At 38.5% G+C, this 25572-nt stretch overlaps 1 protein-coding gene across 1 annotated transcript in view; it reads right to left on the bottom strand.

The window, feature by feature from the left end:
* The window catches only part of SLIT3 (slit guidance ligand 3), a 531568-nt gene that overhangs the window by 474050 nt on the left and 31946 nt on the right, over positions 1-25572 (bottom strand). Inside the window, exon 5 of the mRNA XM_027810336.2 lies at positions 4386-4457. Coding sequence (XP_027666137.1) covers positions 4386-4457 — 72 coding nt within the window. The remainder of the gene's footprint in view (positions 1-4385; positions 4458-25572) is intronic.

Below are 25572 nucleotides of genomic sequence, written 5' to 3'. Positions count from 1 at the left end.
CCAGCATGCACAAAGCTATATTTACAAATGTTGCTGATAAATTTCACAGTTGTTTTGGATATTATAAAATAATTAACTTGGAATCAAAACCTGGGTTTATAGTTATTAAATGACATGCTTTTGTTTTCTCTACTTTTTCTGTGCATTTAATCACTTGTATTAAGATTAATTTACCTTTTCCTTTATGGCTAGATATTAGTAAACTATATCTGAAACCACAAAAAAATACCTTTCTTGTTTCCATTTCTCAATTTATCAAAAGTGCCTTTTCCTTGGTTCAGTTTTCTCACTTAAAGTGCCTGCAGTTTGAATTATTAGTTACTTAATCATTTACCCCAGATAAAACATTTAAGGAGCTTTAAAACCTAGGAAATCAAGGCAACAGAACAATGGCAAACATTTCCAATAGAGAATCCAATCAAGAGTTCATTCCCCATCTGAAACTCTATTTAAACTAAAAGCAAACAAAATCCATGAGGCTCAAAGCCACTCTTTCTAGAAGAAAAGGCTCAAAACCTTACAAGAAACTAGTTTTGTGGGACATTTCACATTCCATCTAAGGTTTATTCCCCTATATATATATTCCTGCTTCTAATATCAACCAGATGTGACAACGAAGTCTAAGTAACACTGTAAAAGATACAAGGATATCCTGTAGTTCAGCATTTCGAGAGAGGCTTGGAGGAAAAAGGCAAAAGGTACCTGGAAATTAAGCAATTGACTGAGGAAGTAGTTATAATCTGAGAAGAATTCTAAATCAAATTTTATTAGTTATCAGAAAAACCTCATTTCAGTGAAAATACACACTGCTCTGACATAAGTATGCTATGGTGGCAAACAAGGAAACCATCAGGGACACAACAGCATGGCTGTCCCCAACTGTGCAAAGAGCGTGCACAGGAAACAAAAGAACCCAACATCCCCAAACAGGTTTGTTCTCTAGCTTTTCAAGCACACCACTGACAGGAAAATTTAATGTTCCACAATATTATTTTCCAGCAGCAAGAAGACTGAAAAGATTCTGCACTGAAATACATTTAAAAGTTTGTTTCTCCAGTAAAGTCACTGGCAGATTCCAGCCCAGCTGACGGAACAAAGAGAAAAATCCTCACGTCTGTTTTGCAACCTTTAACTATTCCTGAAACATTAACAGGTTTTCCCTGAAACTGGCCAGCACACAAATTCCTGCATGCTTAAGCAGGTCAGTCCATCTCCACCAAATTATATTAATGCTAATAAATATGCCCAACTTTCACATTATCAAACTTAAAATGTCACCGTCGTGCTTAGTTTAACAGTTTAAAAAAAAATGAGTTTGGATCTTCATTAACCAAGTTGTAAGCTGTTACGGTTCACTGCATCCCTGCCCAAGAGAGCAGTGGTAGGAATCACTGCTGAATTCATCTGCATTTGCTATGTGGACAAGATTATGAGCTCTTCGTTTCAACAAATAAAACAAAAATGTACATTATGGGCGTGCTGCATGGCAGTATTTAGTACTTAAGATATTGCATCATTTGAGCTGTAGCAAGCTTATACAATTGAAATACTCTGTTTTGGACTTTGTAGATCTCATCAGGATTGTAACTATTAAAAAATAATGTAATTGACTAATAGCTTAGTAGCCCAGAGTCAACAGTTTGAAAATACGGCAGCAGAAATAACACGCTTATTCTATGGAAAATTAAGATCAGTATTATCTACACTTTTCAATATTCATTTTAATTCACTCCTCAAATTCCACAAAATCCACATCATCCATACATCCATCCCTCTTTATCAATTTTTGCTTCACTTTTTTTATTCCCTTTCATCACTTTCTCAGCTATGCTTTCTTCTTGAAAGGCGAGGTCAAAGCAGTTGTGGGAGAGGAATGCAAGCATCATGCCTCTGCACTGAAGCGTTTTACCCAGAAAGCCAGTTGCGAACACAGTAGACAGGCATGGCTGGATTTAAGACAAGTCATAACAGAAGTGAGAAAGCTCAACTCAAATCTACTAGCAGTAGGACCAAGACATTAACACCCCCAAAAAATAGAAAGTAACCACCTTAGACACATATTTTAATTTTTCCTCAAAGTACATATAAAAATAAAAATGTGTGATTTTTACAAATTCTACTAGGTAGCAAATTTCTTGTTCTTACCCCGTCACTGGAAAACATGGTTCCAAGTACAGTTCAGTTGTATAACAGTTCAATTAACTAAGATATATTTACTTAAAATATGCAATATATTTATATAATATTTGTATCTTCAAAAGAAAAAAGAAAGTCACTACAGTCAAACTGTGCTAAAGTGATCTATCTAAAGCACTATTAAGCAGTAAGCAAGACTCTGAATGAATGTCAGTGAATAAAGACATGTTTCGACAGCATCCATTGGGAGGCATTACAGAATACAGTATTCATATTAATCATTCTATTTTATGTGTTTTTATTACAATTTTTATATTCTAAAAGCAAAATTGTTACTCTTGCTGTTAAGGACTATAATGTATCTTGATTATATCATGTACTAAAAAATACACACTCAGGTATTGAAAAGCATCAATTACTTTCACTCAGTTTCTTTGTGCAAGGTTCTTTAAGACAGATGCACACAAGTTATCAACACACAGCCTTCCCTCAAAACCACAAAGCACCAGAAAGCTCCTTTCAGCCTAGTGATAGCCATATACAGTGTGACCAGTCACAGGGGAAGTTTCAACGTGTTCAAGTGGATTTTGTATTAGTGGATAATGTAAACTGTATTAAAATTTTTATCTTGAAAACACCACCATCTCCTTAGACAACCAACCTACATGAAGCAACTCTTCCATGAAATAAACACATGTGGTGTCTTCTGGAGACTATATTAGGGTATCTGCAAGTACTGGCTTATGCTTTATACTCAAGAGGAGTTTCAAAATACACAATTTCAAAAACATGCAAAGAACATTAGGAAATACAGCCAAATCGCTCAGCCCTAGCAAATCCACTGAGCAAATATTTTCTAGTGCATGCAAAAGCTGCAACAAAGCTTGTAAAAACAAGTCCAACAAAGATTTCTCAAGCAGATTTTAAGATGAAAAGACAACTATAATTGTAATTATTTTTTTTAATCTCCAGAACAATGTCATTCCCTTACTTGTACAGTTTTTCATGAGCAAATCTGAACAACAAAGTTTATTACAGAAATTCTCCAAAACTGAATCAGTATCACTCACTGCACAACACTGTTCAATTTCCCTGCTTTTAAAACATATATAAAGAGGCTACCTTCTTAAAGTGTCAACTGATTCAAAAATCATTGTATTTCCACAGAAAGAAAAATTTACTGCACTGCCCAAATGTTGGGGTTGGGGTTTTTTGTGTTGCATATAGAGGTATTAAAACAATTACAAACACTTTACATGGATGTAGCAACGTTTCAGCCATCCTGTAGTAACTTTACAATCTCACTAGCTATTTCATAAGTCTTACTATCTGGTCTTCCATAAACAAACTCAAGTATATTAAAAAAACCAAAACAAAACAGTTTTACCATATACAACATCTTTCAAAAACACTGTCTGGATCAGGAGTTTAACTTGAGCAGGATCTAGGAAGCAATTCCAAACAGCTTTTCACTACTCCTTTAGAGAGGCAGACCATTCTTTACTTGGTAATAACTGTGCAGGCACCTGCTCATCCATTTTATTTCTATTCTTTTTTAAAAATGTATTTTATAAATCATCCAGTTATTGTGCTAACACCACCCTCTCCACCCCATCACCGCCCCCATGCCTTCCCCCAAAAAAGCCAAGCTCATGTTAGTCTTCTCTTGCTGTTCAAGCTGGTCTTGATGCCATCTAAACATCCTATAACACACTTTTAAAAATTTCAAGATGAAAAATTCTTCACCTCTCCTTATTTCCTCATCTTCCCGACTGTCGAGGCAGCTGCCATACTTTGCTAGTCTGCCTGGCAATGCCTTGCCTTAACAAAATAATTTTTAAAACTAAAAAAAAAAACTTGATAACAATCTATATTATGTCAACATGCTCATTTTTAGATAAGAGTATGCAATCTCTCTTCGTAGACATCTAGACTACACTAGATATAAGAAGTTGCCACTTTTCACGGTTTCTATAACTCTACATACAAAGTTGAAATAATTCACCTTTAAGTCATCATAGTGAATATATAAGAAACAGAAAAAAATTGTTGTTTCTTTTTCCCTCTGATATTTATGCTCTACTGAATTACAACTACACACATGTAAATTTAACACATCATCTTCAGAATACTTACTATCTAGCAATTCTAATATCACAAAAATTAAAACTCTCACCGCAGTCAAAACACAGACATGCAAATCCATGTAATAAGGCATACAATAGAAATACAAATCAGATTATACTTACAATCTAGTTAACTTCTGTGTGTTCTGAAAAAGCAGCTCTGGAAGAACTTGCAATTTATTCTTGTTCAGACGCCTAAACGGTTACAATTAGAATTAAAAAAAAAAATTAGATTATCTTCCAGTTTAAGCAGCTTATTCTATTACGCATAAACACATGAAGGTCCCTTTGTATTAAACCTCATGCTGTGAGCTCAGCATAGAATGCATTGTGTACATAATCCATACACAAGCCAAACAGACCATGCCATCTGTAGACCACCTGTCTACATTCTTGAGGTAGGGAGTCAGGTGAACAGTCACCACAAACTTTGAATATTTTAATATGCATTAGTATACAAATATATTTTTAAAATATTCCTCTGGATGCGTACTAATAATACTGAATCATATGGCCCCATGGTCAGCTTTCACAGCTCTGAGGAACAGTTACCGGGAAGTACCTGGGTTTTCTTGACCAACTGAGATTATTTCCAGATTAGCTATTATTTCTACAGGATATACACAGTAATTTGTTCGGTTGTTCATTTTTAGAGTTTTCTTAAAACTTCACTTTGAAAATATAAGCACTATTATAAAACGTACGCACAGGTAACCAGACATCTACATGGTGATTTGGAACAGAAACATAAAGTTTAAGATTCTTCCAGAAACATTTTAGAGAACATTTTAATGTTTTTACATTAGCCCATTTTACTCAATTACTGTGTAAAGTTTTAAACTGATGACCACAACTGGCCAATTGTAAGAAATAGGCTGTAACAAGTTACTTCAGCCTAGCCTAAGCTTTCTCTTCTTCGTAAAATGCGCAACTCATAAATAGAACTGCTTTTAGATTCTGCAAAGAAAAAAATTTTCTACAATCCTTTTCCTGTTGTCTGACAATAAATAGTTGCTTCCTTTCACAGTCCTAATGAATGTAATTTACATCATAAAGTTGACCTAATTAATTACATACACCTCCACTATTCTAAATAGGAAGCTGACTTCACATATACGTTCATATACATACCTGTATTTATGCCCCCTATGTTCCCAATCTACCTTTAAAGTTCACTTTGATAACAGATCTATTTTTGTTAAGATTTTGATCTCAGAATACGCCTAGAACTTTTGGAAATCTACTGACACTTAGCACCCAATATCCAGTTTCCAGTCTTCTTCCATACAGAGTAACTTGACTATCAGAATTCAAGATTACTTTTTTAAATTCAAGGCCTTCCTCAGACAACAAACTAATGTTGTGGGGTTTTCATACAGCAGACTTTTCATCATATGAACATGTCTTGCAAGATAAAGGGCTGACGGTGAGAGGGGAGTATTAACTTCTCTTTCTGACACCTAGAACAGATCAAAGGCTGCTTTTGCAAGCTTGCTTAGAGAGCCTAAATGTTATGCCACACGCCACATGCTCACTTAAACAGCTACAAAAAATGGTTATTCTACAGTGCTTTTACCAACTACCCAGTCACATTTCTGAGATAAACGAACAAACCAGTACATGAAACACTCAACAACAACATGAGAGATATTAAGCACTGGCTTACATTTGGGAAAATGCATGGGAAGATTTTTAACCTGATTCCCTTACCCATGTGAAATTTCACACTTTTATAACTAATTAAACTTAATCTTCACCTTGTTTAATTTAAAGGTTTATAGTAATGTGCTACTTAATCCTCAAATTCACTTTTTCAGGTAAGTATGTTTATATTCTAGAATAGTTATCTACTGAGCAGGATGAAATACAACAAAAAACATTCTTATGAAAATACAGGGCTTAGCATTCTTCAGTTCCATCCTCATTCAACAAGAGTACCACTAATTCTTGAGAAACAATAAACATGTTGAACTTGTTTATCAATTGGAATGAAAAAACTGCCAGTGAAATGCATCTCTTCCACAGTTGCCTAACATTTATTACCACATCCGATAATCATTTAAGCTCTCACAGTGTACATGCACTTATCCACTGTCAATCCTAAAGTTATCTGACTTATCTCAAAGCAACATCCAAGGAATATATTTTAAGAATATTCTTATGTCTACTTGCAAGGCTTCCACAAATGTTGACTTCATCCTCATTGTTTTAAGCCACAGAAACTAAGCAAAATCAGAATGCTTCTAGAATAAGAGGCTCCACACCAACAAGCAGACAAGACAGCCTATGTATTAACAGAAAGTTGTATTTTCAGTGTTACAGTTTGTAACTTCAGAGGTCTAACATTTACAATTTGCAGTGAAACAAACGACTTCATTGAGGAAAAAAGCTAATATAAAAAAAAATCCCTAAATTATTATCAAAATAATCCAGATGATCAAATATTATAAGTTATTTCCTATTATTTGTATGGGTTAACATTGCCCTACCTGTGATGCATAAAGAACCGAGTTCTCAGTTGCCCTTTTAAACATTCCTAAGCATTTTAAGATTTTCTCCTGACACTACCATAGTACTGTTTTTCTTTCAAATATCATATGAAGTCAAGTTCACACAAGGATGCTTTTGAAAAGCCCACATTGAGACCTACTGTTCACTAGCACTAAGTATTTCATATTGGTCTAAACGAATATTTTTAATGTTATATTGTTACAAATGACATGTTGATGTTTTTATACCGCAGCAGTAAGCAAGCAAAATCCATCTAACAAGACCAGTAACATAATGACATTCTTCCTTTGCCTTAACTCATGTAAGCTTGATTTTCAAAATAACCCATCAATAGAGGTTAGTGCTCCTGCACTGCACTGCATCTGATACTGTCTCAAAACATTATTAGTGCACAATACATGTGCCACAAACAAAGGCTGCTGCTAGTAAAGGAAGGCTACGTTAGTAATTTATAACTAAGCAAATCTGAGGTAACAAGAAGCATTTGAAGAGCCCATGACTACTGATGTCTTGGTTCAAGCTATGGGACTCTCCCAACACCCCTTCTATCACTTCCTAAGATCTACTTCAAATTGGAATCTGCCAAAAGTAATTTATACATAATTTGACTCACAGGGAAACTCTGGGAATGAACAGGGGTTTGCTTCTCTTGAACATCACCTACTGTATTTAAATAACTTCTACTGCAATACTTACCTAAACATAAGACTAGATCACCTCATATAAACTTAGACATACTTGATATAGGATACATTTAATATGCTTATATTTATTTTGTGCAAGAAAGCCACCAACAGCCTAGGAAAAAATCCCAATTACTTCTAATTTCTCTTACTTGGACTTGAAAGAAAGGCTGTTAAGAAAAGTCTCAATACAGAAGTACAGGACTGGATGTGTGTAAGTTTTGTAAAAAAGACATAGAAGTAATTAAAAATTATTTATTGAAAAGAGCAAATGTTCTGAATGGCCATTTATGAGCACTGCTTCCTCCAGTTTGACAGAGAAGTACCAAACACAAATGAGATGTAGTGGAATAGTTCCACCACACCATTTGACAAGAACTTCTGTTTATCCTCATCTATCGGTAAACTCTAGGACAGATCAGGAAACTTCCAAGTGCAAGGTGAAGCAAACATTAGAAATGCCACCACAAGGCAGGGCAAGCTCTAACATAGCTGTTGCTAAGGGGAACTTCAAAGCACAGGCTGAGCACACTTTAAGAAATCTGTTGTGCAGCAGCCCCTTCACACAGGAAAGGACCCAAAAAGCAGTATAGAAATACCCTATGCTTGCCTAAGCCTGTTACCTGTAAGAGCCTTTCACTATCATGTTACTGCCTAAATCTTAATCCTGCCAGGTGTTTAATTCTAATTAGAACTGTATTTCTGATTTCTTAACAAATACCTTGGAAAAGGTAAGGCCATATATTATTACAATAAAACAAAAATGGTCTGCAAAAAGTTCATAAACAAAGTGAGCCAAAAATCTTGTAAAATGATTTTGTGGACACTGTTCTTATGACTGCACTATATTAACAAAACCGGATTTAAAATTAGTGATTGGAAATAGAAATAACATCAAGATGTGATATCTGGAAATTGGATATAAAAGCCAAGCCATTTTTGCAACTACAACTAGCTACGTCGTGATGGAATGACACATTAGTTTTGTGAACCTGAACAGCAGACTAAAAATAAAGAAAACATAATTTATGTTTTCTCATGAGCAAAATCAGTCAGATTTTGATTGTCACACCAAATCCTTTGCACTGTTCAAACTAGGAATGCCACCTGGGACTCATAGCACACTACAACTAAAAACTCTGATCCTCTTCTTTTGTGTTAGAAACACATCCACCATACAATCAGCACATGTCTGCACACACAGCACCAACCACCACCATACCAAGGTATGTACTGAGGTACACCCAGAGGAAGGAAGTAATCTGGAGCACAGAGCCAGACAAGATCTGGTCCAGGTTATTTGACCTGGGACTGCTGGATGAGAAAGCAGCTGTTCAGTCTCTGAAGTATTTTGAACTGGATGTTTTACAGCTAATAAGACCTGCAAAGTATTCCAGGAATTCAGAGCACTGGGCGGAATGATGCATAATCATCTAATGCCACAGAACAAATGAGCTCCAGCGCTGGATCAGAAAGAAGCAACCCTGGATGTGCACAGCATGGAGTCCAGACCAATAAAACCTCCTGGAAGCTGAAGAACTGTGCAGAGAGGCTCTCCAGGAGTCATATCAGTTCTGGCAATACCTGCATTGAGTAAAACTTATTAAGTCTGATTAGACACATGCTGACTCTACAGTCAACAACCTCCACACACTTCAACTCCCTCCATCTTCCAGATTACTTTAACCACGACTATGCAGGGGAAATTAAACTTTGCAGATTCTGTTTTCTTAGTCTGTTCCTCAAGTCCCCCTAAGTGATGCATAAAAGCTGACCAACCCGCCAACCGCACACGATAGTTCTCAACATGTAAGCAATGGGCTTCCAGGAGTCCGTACATCAGTCACCTCCAAGGCATCCACACAAGCACAATGTCCTCTCGCTAGACTCAAATGCATATTCACCTATGCTTCTGTTGGAGAAAGTTTAGGGAGCAGTAAATGGTAAAGGCTAAAAAACTATTTCTGTATGCAGGAATTCACTACAGAAGTGAACTACTATTTCTTCTGAAATTATTATAAAACATTCAAAGAATCATTTAGGTTGGAAAAGACCTTTGAAATCATCAGGTCCGACCATTAACCCAGCACTGCCAAGGCCACCACTAAACTCTGTCCCTAAGTGCCACATATATGTCTTCTTTAAACACCTCCAGAGATGGTGATTCCACCACCTCCCTGGACAAGACTGGTCCAAGGCTTGACCACCCTTTCTGTGAAGAATTTGTTCCTAATCTCCAACCTAAACCTCCCCTGGTGCAACTTGAGGCCGTTTCCTCTTGTCCTGTCACTTGTTACCTGGCGCAGAGACCGACCCCCCTGCCTACAGCCCCTGTCAGGCAGCTGCGGGGAGCGATAAGGTCCCCCCGGAGCCTTCTCCAGACTAAACCCCCCAGTTCCCCCCGCCGCCCCTCCCAGCACTTGTGCCCCAGCCCCTTCCCCAGCCCCGTGCCCGGCTCTGGACACGCTCCAGCCCCTCCATGTCCCTCTGGCCGTGAGGGGCCCAAACCCGAACCCAGGGTTCGCGGGGCGGCCTCACCAGTGCCGAGCACAGGGGGACGGGCACTGCCCTGGCCCTGCTGGCCACGCTGCCCCAGCTACGAGCCAGGGTGCTGCTGGCCTCCTTGGCCACCCGGGCACGCTGCTGGCTCCTGCCCAGCTGGCCACCAGCCCCCCCAGCCCCTTCCCCGCCGGGCAGCTCCCAGCCCCCTGCCCCAGCCCGCAGCGCTGGGGGGGCTGTCGTGCCCCCGGGGCAGGACCCGGCACTCGGCCTTGTTGAACCTCCTCCAGCTGGGCTGGGCCCCTCGGCCCGGCCTGCCCAGGTCCCTCTGCAGAGCCTGCTGCCCCCGGCACATCAGCTGTCCCCCAGCCTGGTGTCCCTGCAACCCGCCTGGGGGTGCGCCCCGTCCCCTCGCCCAGCCCCTCGGTAAAGATGTTAAAGGGACGGGCCCGGCCCTGAGCCCTGGGAACCCCCCGAGTGCCCGGCGCCAGCGGGATGTGACTCCATTCCCCACCGCTCTCCGGCCCGGCCGCCCAGCCAGCTTTGACCCCAGCGCAGAGCCCCCCGGGCAGCCATGAGCAGCCGGTGGCTGCAGGAGATGCTGTGGGAGACGGTGTCAGAGGCTTCACTAAGGCCCAGGACACACCAGCCACAGCCTCTCCCTCGCCCACCAGGCCGGGCAGCTGCTCGTAGCAGGAGATTGGGGCTGTCAGGCAGGGCCTGATCCCCTGGGTGTCCTGCACGTGCCGTGTGATGGTGCTGGGGATGATCTGCTCCATCACCTTCCCGGCACCGAGGTCGGGCTGACAGGGCTCTGGTTCCCTGGATCCTCCTTCCTGCCCCTCTTGTACATGGACATCACGTTGGCTAACCTCCAGTCTGCTGGCACCTCCCCAGTCTGCCAGGGCTGCTGGTAAATGATGGGGTGGCTTGGTGAGCTCCTCCACCAAGCTCCCTCGTTGGTACACTTTTAGTAACTTAGATTGCTTAGTAAAGTGAAAAATTCAGTCCAGGGTATAAGCTTATCTAGAATTTAATTATGTCTGAATACAATATGATTTCATGGCCTTAAAATCCCTCATACTGAACCAGGCATGTAAGTGCTTCAGCTCTTCTAATGCTCTTACACAGGAATACACACTTCAGTGTATGAAGTGCTGGGGTATTGCAGAAGAACTTCTATAAAACTTTTAACATGATATATAATAATGCCTGTAACATCATATATATACATAATCTCTCTGCCCACTACAATAGTTACGGATTACAGCTTTAGGTAAGAAAACTTCATACCTGCTAAATGTGCCCATGGCTTTTTCATAAAAGAAGAGTAACTCCTCCCTTTAATGCTGCAGAAATGAAATAATGCTGATGTCTTGCTAAGATATATTTCTCAGGTTACTTCTTGACTATTATTCTGGATATTGCATGACATTATTTTCAAGGCAGACATAAAATAGACATGAAACAAAACAAATACAATGATAGACTGCCTCCAAGAAGATAACTAAATATTTCTTTGAATGAAACTGGTGAGCTACACACTGAGACTTACCTGCTGTTAACAGTCTGGTTAAAAGGGCTACTTTTCTGAAACAGTACTAAACTACTAAAAAATGGACAGGGGAAAAAAAAAAAAGAGAACTTGGATGGAGAGAAAAAGCTGCAAAAAAGACCAAGAAATCACAAAACAAAAAAAAAAAAAGAAAAAAACAAACAAAAAACAACCTTCAAATCCAAGAGACTTGCCTATTCCTGCCCAAAGATGACCAGAGTCTTCCACAGCATCATCAGGGACTGTATGTTGCAGCTAAAGTCACTCAAGATTTTTACAGGTGCTGGGCTGCAAGCTGGATTCAGGCACACAAAAGCAAGTATTTTTAACCCTTCCTCTGCTTTCTAACCTGTTAACTGTACTTCACAGGAGCAATCGGAATCGGTTACTCAGCTAATACTTAGATCTGCCAGATGCTGTTATTACAGGTATCAACTACAGTTGGAACCGGAAAGACTAAGAAGCTTACCATCAGAAGAAAAAAAAAAAAAAAAAGGTACTCCTATGAGGGCCCAAACTGTTCAGCATACTCATAGGTGACCTGAAAAGCTGGAGGTGTAAGGGATGACACAATTTGTTGGTGATACGAAGGCTGATGACAAACTCCAGAAAGAACTAATTGTATTTAGTGCCCAAATGGCAAACTGACATATGTAATTCATTACAGGTAAAACTTAACATATATTCAAGGAAACAGATTTTTAAGTTCATGCATATAACAGCAATCTCCAACCTGAAAATCACTTCCCAGGAAGCAGACCCATGAAAATATCAACTTACTGCTCTGTAGCAGTTCATAAAGCAAGTGTTAGAAATTATTAGAAGAGTAACAGATAAGATGACTATTTGTGTAAATCCATGGTGTATGCACATGTGGAGGACTGAAAACTTTTGGAATTTCCACCTCAAAAAGGATCCCATAAGGTTCAGAGAAAGATGGCAAGGATGATCAAAGCTAAAAAGTAGCTTCCATACTGGAACAACTTAGTAGACAGAGACTCCTCACGAGGAAAAGCGCAGAGGGAGAATACAGTAAAGGTCTGTATAATTATGAATCAAGGGAAGGTGATAAGAAATAGTTGTTCTCATCTTTTGTAATACCAGAAAAAAAAAACCCAACTTGGAAATAATGAATGTTGGTGGTGGTACCTTCAAAAAACAAATGGACTTAATTTCCCCAAACAACATGCAGTTAAATTGTGTAACAACTGGCCGTGTATCATTAGTTGCTAGTTTATGTGGGTATAGAAGAACAATAATTAAGAAAAAATATTAAGTAATATTCATTACAAAGGCCCAATTAATGATTGAAGTGATCTCTGCCACAATGCAATTTATGTATTTGCTTTTTCTTCCTCTGCTCTTCCTTAGAGAGTGTCAACTGGAGACATGATACTGGCTTACTCACATTTCGGGTCCAAGCTAATATGGCCACTATCTTCTGGCTTTTGGTACAGCTCTTTTTTCTGTTCAGTTTCACCAGGAAACAATTTAAATTCAATACTAGAAAATTTATTTTATACTAAACAATACAAATGTAGATTTTAAGCTTCTGTTCAAAGCATTCCTGCAGCACCTCTTTAGACTGTGAGGTTTGCCTGCTGCACAAATTCAACGGGTTCCCAATGTAAGGCTTAAAAAGCCTATTTGTACATCAAGGAGCAAAGTAAAAGATTCACAATTACAGTTGCAATCAAGAGATAGGTATATAAAGACATATGTATATGGGCAATGCATGCTTTTCCACATACCTATGCATACATTTCTATGAACATTACTTCCTTCTCATTTTGTTTCAGCCAAAGCTCTTGTGCCCCAGCTGATACCCTCATGTCTCCAAGTAAGCTCTTTTGCTCCTCCCAGTTACATCGGATGCTGACTTCGATTCTCATATAATATAAAGATACATGTCTATACTTCACAGCTTTATCATCTTACAAACTGTATTTTCTTGCTTTAGTATTCTGATGGCCTAAAATGAAGACATCAAGAATTTCTGACCTTTACAAGTCATGAGAAGTATACATGCAACATTGTCCTCCAGTTTATTGTTGTTTTCTTTACAGCAGCCACATATAGCATCAAACACACTGTTTCAACAAAGGAGAAACACTCCCTTTCACCTCCCAAAAATATTTTGCCCATATATATAACAAGTGCCAGTTTCTCCCTTTCCTCCCTCAGCCTACTTCCCATTTGAGGGTTCCTATGTCCTGAAGGCAAAAGGATAGAGGGAAACAACCTCAATGTCAATCACAGACTATCAAGGGCCCCTAAAAAAACAATGAAGTTATTAACTGTGAAATTCCTACCTTCCTGGCTCCAACCAGACTAACAGTATTTCTTCCTCTCTCTGAAGCTGGGATAGGAGAAACTTAGCTAATAAGATTCCCCTGACTATTAAAAAACAGAGTAAGAAACAACCACTGGAGCTTGGAAAGAGACAACGCTACCAGCCTAAAGGTAGGCTGAAGACTTACCAGGATCGTTCTATGAAATAAATGGAGGAAAAGACCTACACTTCACACAAGTTATTTTTTCCTTTATTATATTTTCGCTTTATTCCTTTTCTTGGCTTATGAATAACTGCTGGATAAGTAAAGAACCTTGATTTTTACAGGAAAACGTTCAAGTTGTTTTCAGGACAGAGATCATGTTTTCCTGGACAGAAAACTTTCTTTGGGGTGCTGGCTTCAGCTGCATCCCTCATGTTTACACAATTGGAAGGGTTGCATCCAGCTTGGGTACTGTTGTCTCATGAAGTTCCACTCGCAAGAAAAGCAAACAGGAGCTAAATCTAATCTATATTAAAGGCACGATCAGTATAGTTGGAAAAGAGCCTCCTTTTCTGCAAAGCTACAGTGAGGACACAGCCACTAACTACATGAGAAATTTCCTCCATGCTCTTTTCAAAGCCTCTGAGAGTCACTCACCTCCTACCCACAGAGTATTAATCCATATAAAAGCCCAATGTAAAAGCAATGCAAGTTTTATTTATTCAAACTTGGGAAATTGTGCAATTTTCCAAGGCAATTTGATTTCTCATTATGCTACTGACTTGGTTTGAAAATTTTGAATGCCATAACATCAGTAAAACATGCTTCATGCAAATGGCAAATATTCAAGGCATGAGCAGAAATCACCAGATTTACATAGCTATGGAGGAAAAAGGAAGGGACCTGGCTTCTACTAGAAGATCTCACAACAAAAAGCTCTTACACGCATCTTCACTTTCAATTGAAAATGTCTTGCAGTATTATATTTACTAACAGTATTCTTGCATATTACTGAACACACACCACCACCCAGAAATTTAAGTTGATACACAGGCTATGATATAAACTGTCAGTTTTATTACTGTCTCTCTGAATGTAGCAATTACCTAGTTTTAGCCCCATGAATGTGTGATACCCATTGGCCTCCACATTCTGTGTCTGCTTTTCTACTGAGCATCGACAGCTTTACTACCAAATCAAAGTACGGCATATTTGTCATGAAATAAATAGCACTCTGTTCGTTTCCACAGAAGTTCAACAACTTTCAAGTTTGATTTAACATCTATATTCACATTACTACCTATTATACAACTCATTCTCCAACAAAAAAAACAAACCAAAAAAATATCAAAATTACAGTGTTCCTAAATTTTTAAACCAGGTAGGTTTAAGGGAGCAGTCCTGGTATGCAGCCTTTAATATCCAGAAATTATCCAAGTAACTTTGGGTTCACTCTCCAATTTGGTCATTTATTTTATTTCACACTAAGAACATCTGGTTCTCATTTTTGGCAACAAACAAGATAGCTTTTTCTCCTTTGTTATTAAGAGCTCTATAGCATTGTCCTCGGAGAACAGCCTCAGGGAATATGATGTAGTTGAAGTAGTTACTGAGAGCTACTTTAAGGGAGAAGCGGTTACATCACAAGCTTGGGTATAACTAAGAAGCAAAAAAAATTAATTAATGCATAACAGGACACTCAGAAAGACAGGAGTTACTGAACTCTAAGGAGTTACTAAGTTTACTCTTTTAAACAGCACTGGCTTGGGAAGCAGTAAAGCAGAAGCACAGCCAATTTCATTCAATGGTTTCACCAGTAAATCCTATTAGTATCAAGAAATATGTTGTGGTCATTAATGTAACTTCTTCCTTTGCTTTGTATCACTTCCTTTCTATAAGGGAAAACATTCAAGATGCAGCAGCCATTAAAAAAAGTCAAACTCATCCATTACTTTCTGTCAGCACCTCTTTATATTACTACACTAGGAAATAAAGCCAGACAATATATAATGGAATTTCAATAAGGTTGCTAGAAGGAAGTCCAATACAACCATATTACAGGATTACGGTGTCGAATACATGAACTACTTTATTTACGTGACATGATAGTACAGAAGCTTTTCCAAAACCTGTGAGAGATACTACTCCATGTCACTAAGGGGCTGTTTTTTGAAGGAAAACTGTTTACAAAAGCTTGAGATCCTTTATTACAAACATAGCAGACTGGGTGGTCCTGGTTCACGTTTTCAAAGCTGTCAGAAGTAATAACCTTTATTAGTAACCTTTCATTAGACTTAAAAAGATTATCTACCCTCTATGAGAAGCAGGACTACATTGCTTTGTACAAAGAAGCAGCATACAAACTGGCAGCTCTATAATACCTTTTTTTTTCTTTTCCTTTTTTTTCCTTTTTTTTGTTAGAATCTCTTCATACAAAAAACCCAGACATTAAGATGGAGGGTAAAGGCAGTATGTAACCATTACACACAGATGTCCTCAGGCTAGGAAGAAGCTAATAACATAGGCACAAAAAAAAGAAGTATGAGGAACAGATCTAAGTGTCAACATTTTCCCAAAACCAACATGAAGAAACAAAAGAGGCCTAATAATTTAATGCATAAAACGTATGCATTAAAGACTGACATCAACACCTTACATCAGACAGAAATGGACAGAAGTCTTGGTACCAACTTAATTGAAGAAAGGAATAGAAAATCTTAAGTATCAGAGAGCATTTATTAATGACAATGTCAACAGCAAGTAAATCCTGTAAAACCAGACATAGCAAGCAAAAGTATACGGACAATCTCTTAACCCAGTAGCATACTTATAAAACTTATCAGTGACATTCATGCAGGATAGTAGTTTATATCTGCCTTTATCAGCCTTTAGTGTACAAGAATTTAATTTTTTCTTAACTATCATTCAAAACTAAAAAAAAAGCTTAATCAGTAAACCGTCAAACATAGAGAAGGTCTCTGCAGAAGTCATCTGTTTCTGCTCTCTTTTTTCAAATATATATATTTAAAAAATCAGGAATTCACATAAAATCTTCCTATTTTTTATATATTCTAAACCATAATACAGAATGAGAAAAAAAAAATAGTAACTTTCTCATTATTTCCCCACAGACTACATGAAAACAATAGACTTTTACCCAAGGAATAAAATCTATTGCAGTATCCCTAAAACATCCACCATTTTTAATAGTTCATCAGTTTTCATACAGGCAGTAAGAGTAAAAAAGACATGGTAAAACCATTTTCTTACACCAGAGAGTAATCTCTCCAGGTCAAGGCTGAAACCCTAAGAAGAAATCACAAAGGAAATTTTAACATTCACATCTCCATGCCATGTTGCCCCTGCTGATTAGTGTTCAAAGTTTATGTGAATCAAACTAACCATTTCCAGAAGTCAGAAATAGCTGTGAATAATTAGCAAGAAAACTTGCAAGTGTAACTATTATTGCAATTTTTACCCGAAGAAATAGAATGCTCTTCCTATTTGATCTGTTTTAATAACTCGATACCAGCCTGGCTCACCACGCCTCTCCATATACAGTAAAGAATGCTTCTGTGGTGATGTGGTGCTGCTTCCTCCCCAGGACACGTGCCAAGCAGAACTATTAAAAAAGGAAGACTAGTGGAATCATCTCTTGCCTGAAATCAAACTGGATGCCTAACAAAGGGTAAATCCTCCAAAGCCAACAGAATGAATATAAAAAAATAATTAAGTGGAACAAAAAGCACACTATACATTTGACTTAAATTTGAGAACAAAAATGCAGCTCTTGTGACTGCTTTGTCACAAGCCTGTGGGAATTACCTATAACAACTCATTCAAAAGACATTTTCTAACTAGGAAGCTACAAGGGGTAAACAGCCACAAAAATCCACTGTCATTAAAGCAGCTCTTATCTAAAAACTAGGCACACCCAATTTCTGTGATAATTACCTCTGATCCATCTCCACTTTCCCAGCAAGTTTTCAAATGCCAGGCATCAGTTTTTCTGAAGTGCAGTTCCCATATCTCTCTTGTATTCCTAATATACTGCCTCACACCTATCCTGCTCAGAACTCTCAAAAACAAAAAATAAAATTCATATGTAATATCCATAACATCTGCATGAACCCAAGAATCTTCTCTCTTCTTCCTGTGATCTTCACGCTGTAACACCCTGAGACCAAGGGGAAGATCTAGATAAGAGATCATCTCCAAGCAAATGAAAACATAATGCTAACAAAGTTAACAAGCCAACAGGAATTTGCTCTGTTCTAGATGAAAAGCTGCAGCTTCAGGTGAGATCCAGTTCAATGGACACAGTTAAAATGCAATTGTGCCAGAGGAAAAGCAAGATCAAGACTGCACTGGTCTGACCAATGACAGAAAAGCTTCAAAAACTACATATTCATATACTGTCTGAGAATCGAAAGATGTTAAGTACTTTGAATTCATCATCATTTCACTCAGGAACAAGATTATTTAAGGATTGCTGTGCTCCACAGCATGAAATTCAGCCAATAACACTTACAGTATTTCTAAGATGGCAAGCAGTATAATCCTTCTAATATGAGGAAGCTCAAAGAAGCCAAACCTTTTTGATAGAATTATTAAAGCTAAACCAAGTTTATCCAAACTATTCCAGACCAGTGATGCAGCAGTTCTTACCCAACAGTAACACAGGCCTTTAAGTATTTCCTACAGATCCTGGAGCAGATGACTGCTTAATCCTTAAGTGTTTTGCTTAAGCAAATACTCCCATAAATCTTCATCAAGTATAAAAAACAGCTAAAATCAAACAAGACACAGGAAAGAATAATGTTTAAAAACTCGGATGTAATGTTAGTGCTGATCAGCTATTCCAGCTGAATTATGGTTACATTGTAGTGGAAGTGTCGTTATTCCACTCGCTTTGTAACCATTGCTTTCAGAAGCTTAAGAATCCTGTGGTTACAGAACCTCTTGTCTACATAAATGAGACCCAAATTTGTTTTTCCATGAGCTCTTATGGGTCAGTGACCTACTATGAAAATGTTTTTGATGAAGCCAGGCTCGTTTATTTTCATGTTGTTAAAATAAACCTCTTTGTTTTGTAGCCCTGGTCAGAAGTACTAATGCAAACCAAAACCAATTCACTGAAGCATGCATCCTGCTTTCTTGCTAGCTGCCCTTTGCCTCTCTTGCACTTCTGCGTTTGGATTCCTCCTGTGCAGACCTATTGACAGAGCTGCTAATGGCTTCCTTCAGAAGAGGGGTGCCAATGTTTGGGGTTTTTTTAATATTTACAAAAGAAAAAAAAAAAGTTCACTCTTGCATCAGCAATAACAAAAGATGTCTGGCTGTCCAACAATGGCTGAGTAATACGTACCTATATAATTACATGCTACAGACAGACATAGTAAACTATAAAATTTGAGGATATTAGTGCCCTCTGGGAGTCCACAGTACATAAACACAGTTATTGGGAACTATCATTTTCCAAAATGCATATACCCAATTAGGAGGCATAACCACTATACATCCTCAAACCTACACACCTTCAAAGAATCATTGTAAATGGTTTCCCATAACTACTTTATTCACTGAATAGTCCCCAATAGCTAAGAAAGTGACAGCTACTGTATCATTTAAAAATTTATTCCAACAACAGTCCCATTTAAATAAACATTTGACTGATGGACGAGAGAGCAGGAGGGATTAATCTTTGAACTAGTTTATCGCTACTACAGGCTTAAGAATTTTTTTGCTAAATAAAGATGGTCCAGTAGAAACACAGAGCAGCAGGTAGCACAGGGGACTCACAAACTGTCAGTTGATCAAGGCATACACTTGTTCCTTTTTACCTGTTCCTTCCATTTTATCTCCAGATTGTGGACAAAAGATCTAGCTCATGCAAGGTGCTTATTAACAGTAAAAGGCAAAGGATGAAATTTCTATCGTTTATGTTTCTGCCACTCACATCAACTACTGTTCCAAAAAAAAAAAAAGTGTCTTTCCGATGTGCAAGGACACACACATTACTGAACCTACTGTTGATAGATATGGAGCAAGTTTTACCAAGCTGACCATGGATTTATTTCCTGAATCAATCTGCAGCTACTTTTTCAATCCTGCACCTTCAAGCACAGCAAACACAGAACTTTGTGGCAGACAGGTGCCATGATTTTAATACGGTAATAGAAAAGGACAAGGCAATTTTTACTTGTTTCTTGAATGATCATAAAAAAATATGAACTATTCCCAAGCATATAACCTATATGTGTGTCAAACAATAGCTCATCTGTGTACCAAGAAAATTTCACATATTTCAATACCTGAAATAATGCTTGACTAATTTCAATAAAAGCTAAATTTACGTGCTTTAAAACTGGGGAAAAAAAACCAACATCAAGGTCTGAATTGCAAATGCTTCTCATCCGAGGTAATACCATGATCAGGGTACATTACATGGATAAGCACTACTGTTTTTCAAGTATGCAATGCCCACAGAATGACAAAGTATGCCTCCAAAAAAAGCCCAAACGTATTTTTTCATATTAAAGACTTTTCCTACTCTTCTGTAAGAGTAATGTTTCCAATGATGTTTCTAAAAATTATCTGACCTTTTCAAAATGTGGTTTAAACTACTTGAAATAGAAATGCAGTCAGCTTTATTAAGACACTAAAGAGGAGACTGACTTTTTGCATAGGCAAAATGTAGACTGGGTACCTCTCAGAATTAGCAGGTTTTGCTTCTAGAAGTTGTTTCATGCTTATTACTTTTTCCACCCAAGTCTTCCTACACCAGTATTCTACTTACACTTGAAGCACTGTCTCTCCTCAAAAAACACAAGTTCTATGTGCAAGCCCCAACTGACATGAGAAGATGAACACTAATTAATCTTCAGATACTGACACATGGACATTACAGAAGTATGTGTGTGTATATATATATTGCATGCTCACTATGTGTTACATACTATGTATGTGTTACATACTATCAAGTTTAACCTTGTGTATAATATATGTTCTGAGGATTTTCGTAGCTTACCCCAAAAACACTTTCTATTTTGCCTTTGTGAAAAATAGCGTGAATTATTTAGTTTCAAAGTTATACTGCTATCCCAGCCCTGTTGTACGCCTTTCAAAGAAAATTCAGTAAATTCTTATGAGTAGCTATTGACCAAACTTGTGGCTACAGGTTTTTTTGAACACACGTTGTCCTTTCTTGTGCTTGGGACCAGACATTTTTCAGAGTTGTGAGAAATCACACTGGTATCTAAGGTGGCCGATACCTAGTTGTCTAAATGCCTCGATGGAGCGGGGCCACAGCAATCAGTAGCACACACAGCTGGACTATGCTGCAAAAGTTAACAACAAAATATTTTCAAGGAAAGGCCAAAACTGAAAAGTTGCACTAGAGAAGAAATTGACAAAATTCTAAAGGAAATTCATGTATTTTGGACTCCAAAAAATGTTAAAATGATCTTAAAGTTTTAAGTACATTTCACTTTGGGTTATGCATTTACTGGTCACACTACATATGAAAGTTGATTTATCATTACTGGACAGTGTCATGCTACTGTAGCCAAAACAAAGTAACATTTTCTTGAAAATTTAATACGAGTGACAGAATACATTATTCACTATATGAACTGAGTATGTGCATGAAATAGGCCATACTTGAGTATTTTCTTCAGTCCTTAACTGCTGCAAGAAGCTTGACTCTATATGGAAATGTATGTTTTGGAGATCTTACAACATACCTTTCCAACAAAAGTAACTTTTTGGACTAATAGTTCCAAATCCCCCTCCCCCCACAACAATTTTATATTGACTGTATGTTTGGATTCTGGAAACAGCAAGGAGTTCTTTTAGATTTAAAAAAAAATTAAAACCAAGTCTTTCGCAACCACATCTAGTGTGTCATTTACACGAACAACTAACATATCTCTAAATTACTGGCAGTAGTGTAAGAAAAAAAAAAAAAATCAGTGAAATCTTCCAGAATAACCAGTGCACACTACTGACAGATAAGTGAAGTATGTAAGCCTTATCTTGGGAACAATTATTTTGGCTGTTTGAGCCAAGAGCAGCACATAAAGCTGAATCAAAAGCAATACAAAATTAATGAGCTTCCTTCTTTCCTTCCAAGAATTAAAAGGTGAGCTGTCAGCTTGAGCCAAGGTGGGACTTGATAAGACATAGTACTTACATTCCTCCCCAATGATTTACTGAAATTTACTATTCACACTCAAGCTGTCAATATCTATTTTACTATTTCATTTTTTAATTTGTAGACACACATTCCCCCATATATATACCAAGAATTACCAAATTCTTGCTACTGGCTTTGTCCTGTGTGATTCTAAAGGTAAACTGAGGTATCGACCACACAGTTATGTAATCCACCATTTGCATCTTATATAGCAGTTTCCACCATATCTCATTAATAAAATTTGTACCCATTATTTTATCTTCTCTCTATCGTTACATTCCTTAGGGAGGCTACTAATTTTGCCTGGGGTTTTGTTAAGCAAGTCTTATAGGAAACAAGGATTCCTTATGGGTGAGTTGGCAGCACTCCTTTGAAGTCAGATACCCAGCGTGAGCTTCCTGCAGTGAAGGGCAGCTGGAAGCCCATTAAATACCTCTGTTCTAGACAGGAAAAAGCAGCAGAACTGTCCAAAGTGTCTCAGTCCCCTCGCCATGAAAAGGACAACATACCCGTAGTACCTAAACTGCAGACAGATAAATCAGTAGAAGCAAAGTAAGATTTGGAAAAGATGATAAGCAGTTTAGTTTCTTGCAACAGATGAAAACCAGAAAGCATCCAGGCCTACAACTGATTTAAAATCTGCCTAAATCAGTATCTTGTTTCCCACAGTGCCAATATGCAGATGCATACAGAGACATAAGAACAGGGCAAGAATGTATGACACTCCTCTACCAGCTTTGCTAGCTTTCAATGTTTTTCAGCTAGACTCCTTAGCTGGATGAGGGTTTTGCATATTTAGTTGCACTCAATAGATACCTCTTTCAAGAACACAGCCAACCTCCTGATGACCACCTGTGAACTTCTATTTTAGTCTTTTATGAGCTCCAACATTTCAGGATTTCCCCACACACACATGCGCTGCCATTTCCCTATTCTTCAATGCTGAACCGCCTGTACTGTATTATTTCACAGTCACTCAATCTCATAAGGTGCTTCTACAAATCTTCAGAGTGGGCATTTGGATTAAAACTGCCCATGAAGCAGTTTTCTGGAAGGCTGTATAAATATGATGAGAGATGGAGTGGCCTGGGTCTAAGTCACTCTGCTAACAGAGTTAATTTTATTATGCAGGTTATTTTACAGTTAATTCCAACAGCACGAGAGGCAAATTCATACAAGTTGCCCTTTCAAAAGGAAAGGACAAAGCCTGAGGTCTTGGCTCATAGTTTAGTCAGTTAAATAACTCACGGCAGCTCCAAAAAGTTTCATCTGGCTGGAAATGATACCAATGCTTTGAAGGACTGGTGAATCTAGGTACCAGTAAGTGGAAAGATTTCATGGAGAGCTCCAAGATTATATCCAGGGAAAAGAACGTCAGCTCCAAGAATGAGTCATAAACATCCCAGGTTTCAAGTGAAGGTGTTACCCAGTCCACAAGCAGAGAAGACTCTTTCCCCTTGGAAGAAAGGAAGCACATTCCTGCAGACTAGCTCTGCTTTGGCTACACACCAAAGACGAACAGTTCTCTGGCAAGACACGGCTGTGCGGGGAACAGCAAGTCACCCCGTTTTTACAGTACATGGAAAGATGACACAAGGCAGGAGATCATGGCACTCAAGACTAGCACTGCATGGTGCAATAAGCGTGGTGGAACAATGAGCAAGTAGAAGTAATGACAAAGACTAGTAAACCTGTAGTAATCCACTCTCAGAAAAGCAACCCAAGGCGGCACCTCTCATGTTGATGCCCAAAGAACCGCACACCACAGGAAGATGCAACATATCCCTGCAATGAATTTGTACACCACCTCAACACATGAACACTTAGAGACTCAACTTTATCCTTCACATGGACATCAGAAACCAAGAGCTTTTGTTTGGCTTTTGCCACACAGGATGAACTAGAACTCAAAGATGGCTCTCATGATGTTGCTTTGGGCCAGCCATTCTCTGAGACTAAGACAAAAGAGAGAGTTCTCCAGAGCACATACGACTTCAAGAAGATTTAGTCTTCCTCCAGACTCCTGGCTCTGAGTCTGAAGCAGGATCAAACTGTGGAACTCTTTTTGTGCAATAAGTTGATGAAGGAACTCGTCAACTCAGCTGCTCTTTGAGGGTGTTGCTGCTCCTCTACTGCTATCGGGTTGAGAAAACTACACAGATGAAGGACTTCTAATAATGTCGTCCTCACTTAAGCAGTAAAAATGACATTATGGCTGTGTGAAAGGAAAGACCCACACTCCAAAACAACACAATTCTTGAAGAAAGGAGTAATGATGTACCCATGCAAGCTGACCCAAATAGTCACTCCAAATAAATGCATAATTTTCCTACATACTTTACGAGAGATTCCTTCCGAAAAGGAAGCCTTGGCCAAACCCCAAACTAGAGAGTAAAAAGGAATGGAAGTGACTCAAATAATACTTGGAAGATTCTGCGGTACGGCATGCTCCATTCTCCATGACTGCCCCATTGACACACGGGAGTAAAACCAAAAGCACTCCTTCAGGTATGCACACCAAAAACATTCTAGCTCATCACATTGGACTTCTCACAATGTAAACAGTCACACGGACACTCATTGGAAAGGCAATGCTAAGCTTGAAAATGCAAGGTAAAAAAAAAAAAGACTACTTTTTCAGACATTGGTTATAGAATTCCTTTTTTTTTTTTTAACTAGAATAATTTCTCAGAAGATATGGGACAAACAGTATTAATAATATTAATTAAATGTTAACCCAACATGAAAAAATATTACTTGAACTTTCAGTCATCAGCCAATGCAGTAAGGAACTTCATATTGCTAGTTCACAGGTGCAGGCAGCACCAGAACTATTCTTCAAATCAGGAGAACAAGAACACACCTGAAAGTGTCACGAACTGAATTTCATTTGTTTTATATTCTTTGCCAGCTCTCACAGAGAGTAGCTGGTCTCTGTTAGAAACTGGTTTCCCCCATTTACAAAAGATCACGTCACCAACACAGGCTGTGGTCTGGGATTAGGCAGCACAGGTTCATCTGGCCCTGCCGATGGGGGGTTGCTGCAGCAGTATTTTTGCCCAGTGTGAAACAGTAACTGAAGACTTGGCAGATGCTACACCCAGTTTCTCAGGAGTGAACCGGGGATGCTACCACCTTTGGTTTGAATGCAAAGAAATGCACCCCTCTGAAATGCAAAGACACCATAGCCTCAGGGTGACTCTAGCAGCCACAACTGACCATTCCCACCCTCCGCAGATGGGGAAGGCCAACTGTGAAGAGCTGGCTTGGTAGCAGAATACAGGCAAAAGGTTATCGTTTCTCTGTCCTAAAGCAGCGCCTGTTCTTGGGGAGTTTGGTAGCAAACCTGGTACTCCACCAACTCGGGCGTGGTAGCTTGAAAAGGAAGAAGGAAGTATGCAAGTAATGAAAGTGATTACACGTCAGATCACAGGTCTAAATCCATTTTAGTGTGTCTTTGATCTCCAGCATTTCCAGATAAGCGTTTTATGATTGCCGATTTCCAATTAGATTAGATACGTTATTCATAATGTCATAGGGAAATGGAGACACAAAACAATAAAGCTTTTTTTCTGGAAGTTTATATTCA

This window comes from Falco cherrug, chromosome 8 (assembly GCF_023634085.1).
Source record: "Falco cherrug isolate bFalChe1 chromosome 8, bFalChe1.pri, whole genome shotgun sequence".
Lineage (NCBI taxonomy): Eukaryota > Metazoa > Chordata > Aves > Falconiformes > Falconidae > Falco > Falco cherrug.
The sequence above is the reverse complement of the archived record's forward strand: the minus strand, read 5'-3'. Positions and strand labels throughout refer to the sequence as shown.